At 37.4% G+C, this 10,314-nt stretch overlaps 1 protein-coding gene across 1 annotated transcript; it reads right to left on the bottom strand.

Annotated features, from left to right (window-relative positions):
• Nucleotides 1-6,398: 6,398 nt before the first annotated feature.
• LOC116105846 (protein FAR1-RELATED SEQUENCE 5-like) lies at nucleotides 6,399-9,360 on the bottom strand. The gene is given in 7 exon segments (XM_031392243.1): nucleotides 6,399-6,623; nucleotides 6,999-7,067; nucleotides 7,193-7,547; nucleotides 7,671-8,169; nucleotides 8,172-8,544; nucleotides 8,547-8,703; nucleotides 8,705-9,360. Coding segments are annotated over 7 exon segments (2,334 nt in total).
• Between the last annotated feature and the right edge of the window lie 954 nt (nucleotides 9,361-10,314).

The following is a 10,314-nucleotide window of genomic DNA, read 5'->3' as shown; positions in this document are numbered from 1 at the left end:
GCACTTCGAGAATTCCCCACGAGATGTGGTCCTCCAAATATGATCCTAGCAAGGTGGAGACCTTTGCGATCACGACGCTTCTTTTCCTTATCCCCTTGATTCTTATCCCGAACGAGAGTTGGACCATCAACATACTCCTTGAAGTGCTCCTTTTTAATGAGATCTTCAATTGTTTACTTAAGAGCTCGACATTCATTGGTATGGTGCCCATTATCCTAATGATTATGGTAATATTTTTTGTTATTCCTTGCGAAAGGGGGATTATTCATGGGCTTTGGCTCTCCAAGTAGATTAGCTTCTTCCGATTTATCCAAAATAGCTGATATCGATGCATTCAGTAGAGTATACTGATTCTTGTCACGATCGCAACGAGGAATCTGGGCATAAGATTTCTTAGGCTCAAACCATTGTTTCTTTCCCTTTTGCTGATCGTTATTAGCCTATCTGCGATTGGCTCTTCTACTACTCTCCCCCCGGTCTTTTTCCCCCCAGTTAGGAGCACTAGTCGAAGGATAGGGGTTGTAGCGATTTAGAGTAGCCACAAAATTCTAGATTTAGAGGTAGTTTTCGGTAAGATTGTAGAAGCAAGTGAGGGAAATATTGTCCTCAGATTGCAGCTTCTTCCACAGGTCAGTTTGCGAGCAAACTCCTGCAATAATGAGAGTTCGAACTGACTCTTTGAGTGTATTAGCCACCTTATGTAGCTCCTTATGGAACCTATCAATATAGGACTAGAGGGATTCATTCCTCTCCTATTGTATGTTGCTCAGAAAGCTCAACGGCATTGAGAACTTCCTATTAGCCTAGAAGTGTCTCAAAAATAACAAACTCATATGCTGCCACGAGTTAATAGATCCTGGTGGAAGCAATCTAAACTAGCGCTTAGCATAGGCAGTGAGAGTCACTGCTAAACAACGAAATTTGGCCAAGCTAGAAACTTGATGAAACTCCATAAATCATTAAACTCATAGAGATGATCCTGCAGATTAGAATTCCCATCGAATGCTCGCATATCAGGCATTTTAAACCTTGACAGGAGAGGAGTAGTCAACACTACTGGAGAAAAAAGAGAGCGCTTGGCATAAGCAGTGAGATCACTGCTAAACAGCGAAATTCAGCTAAGCCAGAAACTTGATGAAACTCCATGAGATCGTTAAACTCAAAAAGATGATCTTGCAGATCAGAATTCCCATCGAATGCTTGCATATCGGACATTTTAAACCTTGATAGGAGAGGAGCAATCAACACTGTTGGAGAAAAAAGAGACGCCTTAGCGACGCGCCTGTGCTTATTTTGCTGAGCTCTAAGCTGATCCATAGCTCATTGTAACTCCTCAATCTGAGGAAGCAGAGCTACTTGGGGATCACTTTCTGTAATGTGGGTTCGACCTTCACGATTATGGTTGAGGAAAAATCGCAGGTCGGACTCTTTCTCACCTCGGCCGGAGCCTTTGACATACCTTGATACACGCTGGTTGGAGCCATGTAAAGACATCAAATGGCTAGGAGAGCCAGCTTGACCTCCACGGTAGTCAGAACCGACCCACAGATGGTGGGCATTTTCCTTGCAGTGATGGTCAGCACTATCCTTCCGGTGATAATGGAAGTCTCTCTGCCTTGTGCTCTTATGGGGGTGCCCATGCAATGTGGTGTGGGACGGTTCATGATGCGACATACCGCCAAGTCGCAAAGCCACAAGTATTCTACCCACTTCGTGACCAGTATTTGTTGGTCCCTTTGAGCCCTTTGGCCCATTATCTGACACTTGCTTTCCCTTGTCCTTACACACTATAGTGCACACGGCATAGGCTTTTACCTATTTCCATGCTTTAACGTGACCTACAGATGTCTTGGACGATGGCACCGCCTTGCCTGAATCGGGGGGTACAACCTGATCCAAACAATCTAGCCTTCGGCTAACCGTTTGGAGAGTATGTTGAACCTTTCTAGCTAACTCATCATAGCTTGGTCGAGCTGCAAGCTTGAGGGAATATCTGTCGCTGTACTCTACGAATTGGAGGTACTTCGGAAGAAGTGTCATCTTGTACTCGGGGGATCTCATTGTTGTTGGGGCTAGTTCACTCGGTTTCAAAACCACAGTCCTTTTGATTAGAGATTCTTGATGAAGAGGGGATACTAACTCGTACCCTCATTCTAGCGCCAAATTGTTGATGCTTGATTTTGACACCAACGACTCGCATGTGCAAAGTGCTAAGAAAGTCTTAGAAATTACACGTGAATGATTGTAGAAATCTAGTACAAAGACTGAATAATGGATAAGAGATGATTTTTAAATTGGTTTGGATGCTTAAAGCAAATCCTACATCCATTGTTCTTTTATATATGAGATATTACAAGAGGTCGTGCATAGCGAACAGTGAGCAGAGGTACAATGACTGATTATTCAGACAGAATATTAAGTTAGTCTCTTTCTCGTAGGTTATCTTTGCTCTAAAAATAAAGGTTACAATCAGAATGTGGGTTTCTTATCAGAATCCCGAAAATGAGAAGGGGAGTCCTCTATTTATAGTAGGGGAATTCAAGGTAATGATTACAAATCTGCAAGTAGGCAGGTGTCGTGCAAGTCCTTCCTTGCATCCCATTGCTGATAACTTAGGATATGTCCTCAAGTTTCCTAGGGCTTGGACAGGTGTTCGGCTCTCATCCACTCATAGACCAAACCTGAATCTGCCAAGTTGATGACAGCCGTATCCTTTCTAACTTTGGACGACATGGCAGCTCCTGAATGGCACAAAGTCTTTTTGAACTCTGATTGGTTTCCGTTGATGTAAGCTTACGTCATCCTTGATTTTTTAGGCATAAGAATTCCCAAAGTGGTGATTATCAGAAATCCCATGATTGTCCAAATTATAATATCATATGACCAGATTGCTACATCGAGGAAAACTCCGATGATTACCAAACCACCAATGAGAGCTAACGCTGACTTTCGCTCCATTGAAATCAAATACTTTTGTACAAATGAGTGCATGTTTTAGGAACTTTTGTGACTAATTGTTGAAGGTTATTAGTCTTTTTTATGACTTTTCCTAAGTCAACATGTCTTGCATTATGAATGATGGATTTTATGGTCAACACATCTTATTGTTATAATTAATGAATATGTATAATATATAATAATTCTCTAATCAATTGATATTAGCATTGTGCTCAATCATTGTAAAATTTTTATTTGAAAAATATTATTTAACTTTGTACTCTAGTAGATAGCATTACTATCTGCACTAATGAGAATGTACAACCCTAAGTACTAACTGATGTGGCAAATGACACCTCACTTGCCACATCACTTAATTGCCACATCAGTTTTCCTAAAAATTATATATAATATAATAATAGATATATTATATATATCTATAAATATAATATTTTAAATTTCACTTCCTGAATCGACTCCTAAATCAAATTCATTCAGCAATGAAAATCCCCTCATTCTCTTCCTCTCATCTCACAGTCAATGTCTCAAAATTTCCCAAAAATTTCTTAGATCCCATCCCAAATTCATTACACGCTGTGATGCCGACAAACCAAAGCCGAATTTTCTTTTCCATGTCTCGCCAAATGCTGTCGCACCACGCGTCGCTAGATGCCGCGATGCCTCACCAAATGCCAACAAACTAGAGACTTCCCGTCGTTTCCGTGCCTCTCCAGAAGCTGCTGAGTCTTGCCAAACCAACTGTGATCGTTGTTTCCACGCCTCGCCAGATGCCGCCATGACTCACCTCGCTAGTTTCCACCACGCCATGCCTCGCCTCAGTTAGATTTGATGTACTCACAGTAATTGAAGCACCACCTCAGTTAGATTTGATGGTGGAGCTTATGAAGAAGGTGAAGCCTCAAGTGGTAGTTTCTGGAATTTCTAATTTTGAGGCTGTTACCAATTCAGCTTTTGTGCACCTCTTGAATTTTCATTGTTTTTATTCTTAAAAACGTGTTTTCAAAATCTACAACCTAGCACAATCTCAAATTTTGATAATAAAATTTTTAATTTCTAATTTCCTATTACGAAACGGGCTCTTACTATTGTTATTTTTTTCTATATGTATGTTACTAACTAAAGTTTCTTTCTTAGAAAAAGGATCCATAAGTCAATGTTCTGTCATGTTATTCATGATGGAAATCTCTTTTGGAACTTGTTTCTTTTGTTGATAGAAAGACTTATAGGGTCTATTCTTTTTTGCTTCAATTTAATCTTCTTCAGTTTTAGGATTTTATTCTAAAAAGTTAACAAAATTCTTCAAGTCCTCCCTTTATAACAAATGTGATATGAAGAGAAAGTTGACCTCTAGGAGTACTTGAAAATTTGGTCTAGAAATATGTCTCGAAGTTTTCATATGTTCAATTAAATGCTTTATATTTTTTCCTTTGTTGTTGAAAAAGAAACTTGTCCCAGCTCCAGCCTTCCCAAATATGTTAAAGTTTCAATCATAAAATGTTATTCAGAACCCATAATGTTGTTTATATAACCACTTTGCAGGTGCTGAAAAGTAAACGGTTTGTGGATGTGAGACAGGGTGATGTTTATGGTGACATTCTTGTCCGGAAAGTTCCTCAATGGTACCAAAGTTATGAAGCTTTCTGTCTGTAAATATGTGAAGTATCTGAGTTTTTAATGTACAGAGAGAATTCTTGTAGATGAGAGATCCTTGACCATGTTAGATTAGGTTTCCATTGCAAATTTGGGTAATGTAGTGGAAATGTTTGACTGTTGACAAGAAGTTGTAATCTCGTAGATTAGTTTTATAATAATTCCTGTAAACATTAAAACTCCTTAGTTAAATTAAAAGTATATTTGGATTCTTGAATCCTCATTTTTTTTCATTTTCAATAGAAATTTTTTAGTTCTGAGAAGTCATTTTTAACGGTATCTGGACACTTGTTTCCAGGTTTATTCAGATTTAGAAGCAACTTTTGTCATTTCAGAAGAAGAGGTTGTCTATAATGCCTTGTCTAAGACACTGGAAGTTCTAGAAGGGAAAACTGCACTGATAAGTCAATACTATTACGGTTGTATTTTCCATGAGCTTCTGGCTTGTTAGCTCGCTGATTATTTTTATTTGTTGATTATGTTATTACATGTTATGATTAAGCATTTATTTCATATACTCCACATAATTATTCATTTTACCACCAGCCCCAAATCCTTTCAGTGTCTCAGAATAGAGGGAAAAAAAATAGGAATTTTGCGGAGCTTTTTTGCTTTTAGCTTTTACAAGCCAATATTAATATATGGTTTGCTTGTTTGATTGGTTGATGTCTAAACTCCAGCTCTAGCTAAACTGCATTTTTGCAATTTCTGCAGGTTCCAGGAGATTGATGCATTTTGGGTAGTTTGTCCAGGTTTGAGAGATGTTGCTTTTTGTAGTGTGTGCAATTTCTAGAAGGTTGTTGTAGTTTGTATAGGCTGTCCAAAGTGTGTTTGCTAATGGGAGTTTTCTGCAGTTTATGGGGCTTTTGGTTGTTGGTTACAGGATTTGTGGTGGGTAATGCAGTGTGTGCAATTTGTAGAAGGTTGTTGCAGTTTGTATAGGCTGTCCAATGTGTGTTTGCTGATGGGAGTTTTCTGCAGTTTGTGGGGCTTTTGGTTGTTGGTTACAGGATTTGTGGTGGGTAATGCAGTGTGTGCAATTTGTAGAAGGTTGTTGCAGTTTGTATAGGCTGTCCAGTGTGTGTTTGCTGTTGGGAGTTTTCTGCAGTTTGTGTAGCTTTTGGTTGTTGGTTACAGGATTTGTGGCGGGTAATGCAGTATTTTAGAGGATTATGCTGTAATTGTGTTGTTGCCGAGGGAGTACTATAGCTTGGTTGAAGATGCAGCAGTTTTTGTAGTTTTTGTTTGCTCTTTCCAAGAGATTTTGCAACTAGTGTAACTTGTGCGTGTGTACAATTTTTGAAGCTGCTGCAATTGTTCTCTGCCTTTAGTGCTGTGTGCAGTCTTCGGGTGTTTGTTACAGCTTGTGTGGTCCATGTTGTTTGTACCTTTTTTGTTTTTGAGATTTCCTTCCAGCTTGTGCATCTTTTGTAGTTTTGCCCCTTGGGAATGCCCAAGGTTCTTGGTTTTAAAGGGGAGTCCCCTTTCCCATGTTGTAATTTTTTTATTCTTATATAAAATTATTGGGTTTACCCAAAAAAAAATAAAAAGTAAGTTATTATGAATAAATTGTGTGTATATATCATATTGAATTTTTTTTTTTTTTTTTTTTTTTTTTTGTTTCTTCCAAATATGGATTAGTATTTACATATCACAAAAAGATTGCAAGATCATCTATACAAAGATTATGCCCCAAAAACACTACACTAATAGCCAGCAAAATGCAGCATTGAAGTTGCAACTACAGAACACACTACACAAACAGCCAATCTTCTTAACAAAACACTGCACTACACAGCTCCAAACTTACTTATAGAAACTGCAAAAATGTAGTTTTCTATTGCTGCATCTCCAAACAAAACTCTCCAGAATCCTTTGTTTGGCCATGCACCAACACTACCCATCACACAACAACCAACATACCCAAATACTGCAAAGAACAAAAACAAAGCTGTAGCACTAGAACACCTCAAGAGCAGATCCAACACACAAAAAACTACACTAACTCCAAAAATCTGTAAATTTCCAATACTGCAAAGAACAAAAACAAAGCTGTAGCACCAGAAAATCCTGCACCAACCCCCTGAAATTAATGTTGAATGTTGGAGACCTGGTAAAAAAAAAAAAAAAATTACAGCTAATAAACATCTTAATACAATATTAGAAAGTTAATTCTAGTGCTCCCGAACCAAGACATGCATCATTTATCAATGCACCATCCATGAGCAATTCATTCACATCACTAGCATATGCAGGAACCAATCTTAACCTACCACATTAAGGAAGCAAAAATATGGCAAGCAACAATGAAACCACACACAAGCAGTTAAATACATACACAATCATTTTGATACATGATTTTTATAAGAAAACTAAAGAATCATAAGCACCTGGAGCTGCTGCCCTTTAGCTAATGAACATGAGCATCCAACTTCTTGAAACTCAAGTTCTTTTGATCCCTGTGCAACATACAACAAGAACTCAACCACATGTTATTCTAAAATAACAATCTTGGGCTGCATACATTTCTACAATTCACATTTAAACATCAACTTAGACAAAGAAACATAAATGAATTACATACCTGAGTTGCTTGATTAAATCCAAGTGTGAGACCAGGATTCAAACTCATAGCAACTTCTTGTTGTTGTAATTTCTTCCCTTTTACTTTATGAACAATTTTTTCAACCTTTGATTGTTTTCTTTTGAATGGGGGACGACCTTTGCTGCGAACAGCCCGTGGAGTAAGAATATTAGTACTCCTTTCTTTCAAAGTATCATCACCACCTTCACAAATCATTCTACTATTACCTGACATGTTTGGTCTTTTATCAATCCCGACACTTTTATTTGACATCAATTTGTTCTTCATATCATTGATCATTTCTTTCACCATATTACAATCATCCTCATTGTTTGATGTCAAATCTGCTACAACACTGAATAAATTAGACAACTCATCAAATCGTTGTCTGTCAAGATTGGTGCTCTAACTATTATAACTTATCTTCACCTTGGTATGGTGTCTGTTTATATTTTTCCTCCAACATCTTAAAACGTACTTTTCTGGTACATGAGAAATTTGCTTATGAATCAATACCACAATTGCATGTCGACATAAAATTCCTCTAAACTCAAACAATCGACAATTACAACGAACATCACAAGTTGCTTCATCAAAGCAAACCACAAAAGGAACACGATGGTGAGTCTCTCCAACCAAAACATTTTCTTTTATTATAGATTCCATATAGGAACCAATCTCTTTGAAAGAAGAAAAATCACAATAGGCCTTGGCAGCTAGCTCTTGTTGAAACTCTTTGAATTTTGCAGTGGTATATGCATCTTGGAATTGTTTCTCCATAGCATAAGTGGTTATGCAAGGGATCAATGATTTGAAAGATTTAAAATCAGCCTCCCTTTCTTTTTCCACTTTATCACGCAATGCATTCTCATATTGTTCTACAAACTTTTTTAAAGTGGTTTTTGAATTAACATATCCATCAAAGAATGCATGCATACTTTCACTGCGTTGAGTAGTAGACATACCTACCCAAAAGTATCTTTTACAAAAGTCGGCACCCAACGTCGTCTTCCATTGTACAATCCAAGCAACCAATCATTATCGTGAAGGTTGTATTTATCAATGAACCTATTCCAACTTTCTTCAAACTCCTCACATGTCAATGAATCATATACAGCATTTTGCAAAAAAAAAAAAAACTTAATCTGTTCATATTGACTATAACCTCTAAGTTTTTCAGGCAATTTATTCATTATATGCCACAAACACCATCTATGTCGTGTACCAGGGAATACAATCTCCATTGCATTTTGCATTGCCTTAACTTGATCAGTGATTATTGCTTTAGGAGCGCAATTTAACATACATGCAAACCAAGATTGAAAAAGCCATACAAATGTCTTTGTGACTTTGTGTCCTCGTTGGAGATTAACCCACAACCTAACAGTATCGAATGACCATGATGATCAACACCAGCAAAAGAACCAAACGGCATATCATACTTGTTGGTCAAATATGTAGTGTCGAATGTCACAACATCATCGAACTCTTTAAATGCAGCCCCACTTCTCCCATAAAACATTCTTTAATCGACCTTCTTCATCTAAATCCATTATGTAGAAGAAATTAGAATTCTCATTTTGCATTTTCAAAAAATATTTTTGGATTGCATAAGTATCTCCAACACCAAGTCGTAACCTCCTAACTTTTTCAATGTAGTTCCTACAATCTTTCTGTAGGAAAGGCAAATTCTCAGCGTCACCTGCTTCAACTAACATGGAATTGAAATTTTTATTTGGCCTAATCCCAGCCCTATCATTCACTTCAAGCTTTCTTTTTACGTATGGTTGTATAATTTGATTGCTTCTGAAATATCTACTTTTGGTAAGACTACTGAGTTCATGGTTATGATCAAACACAATTGAACATATTTTCCATTTGCCGTCAGAATGTACAGCTGCACCAATTCGAGCCTTACAATCAGTTTTTGTCACTGGATGCATTTTAAAAGCATTTATGGGGTTACTGCGCGACTTCTCAATATAAGAACAAGCTAGTGTCGCATTTGTCACCTCTCCATCATATCCTTTCTTTGAAGATCGTATAATAACTTCGAAACCCATTTTATTCCCATAGCTTTTGTAGTGTTGGACAAGATTATCAAGCGAATCAAAAATCATTCCAGGCTTAGGCTCCCATTCCTCGTCTGCACTTCTTGTATCTTCCATTTCTTCAAAATGATTATCCTAATTTATTGATATTATAATAGTCATAATTAAAATATAATAATACAACAAAAAGGATAGGAACAATACCATAAAAAATTTAAAATCATATTAATGAATAAAAAGATATTACCAACAAAATATTACCTCCACAACATTGAAATGAGAAGAGTTGTATGGATTTTTTTCACTACACTCTTCCATCTTTGGAACTTTGATACAACACCAAGACCAAGTTCAAAAAAGCACAACCTGCAATAAAAAGAAATAAATTGACAAATAAACTATTTTGCAATGAAATAGTCCAACAATTGTCAAACCACAACATAAGCAACAGATGTTAACAAGTACAACATTTTATTTATAGCATTTTATCATGACTCTCAAGCTCCTTATATTGTTCTTAGATGATGTTTTAAAGCTATAGAAATAATACCATGAAGCAAAAGATGGTTCAATCTTATGGGTTTCTATTTTGAGAGCAATTTTTTTATAAATTCAACAGATGAAAATGACGGGTGCTGGCGGAAGATAATGGTCAGCGCTGGTGGTGGACGATGGCGGCCAACGCTAGTGGTGGAATACGGTAGGCCATGGTGGTGGTGGTAGAGGATACACTGCTNAGCAAGTACAGCATTTTATTTATAGCATTTTATCATGACTCTCAAGCTTCTATATTGTTCTTAGATGATGTTTTAAAACTATAGAAATAATACCATGAAGCAAAAGATGGTTCAATCTTATGGGTTTCTATTTTGAGAGCAATTTTTTTATAAATCCAGCAGATGAAAATGACGGGTGTTGGCGGAAGATGATGGTCGGTGCTGGTGGTGGACGACGGCGGCCGACGCTAGTGGTGGAAGACTGCAGGCCACGGTGGTGGTGGTAGAGGATACACTACCAGTCAGTGGCGGGTCTCTGTTTTTCGTTTCAAGTGGCGGGTTTCTGTTTTTAGTT

This window comes from Pistacia vera, unplaced genomic scaffold (assembly GCF_008641045.1).
Source record: "Pistacia vera cultivar Batoury unplaced genomic scaffold, PisVer_v2 Contig506, whole genome shotgun sequence".
Taxonomy (NCBI): Eukaryota; Viridiplantae; Streptophyta; class Magnoliopsida; order Sapindales; family Anacardiaceae; genus Pistacia; species Pistacia vera.
The sequence above is the reverse complement of the archived record's forward strand: the minus strand, read 5'-3'. Positions and strand labels throughout refer to the sequence as shown.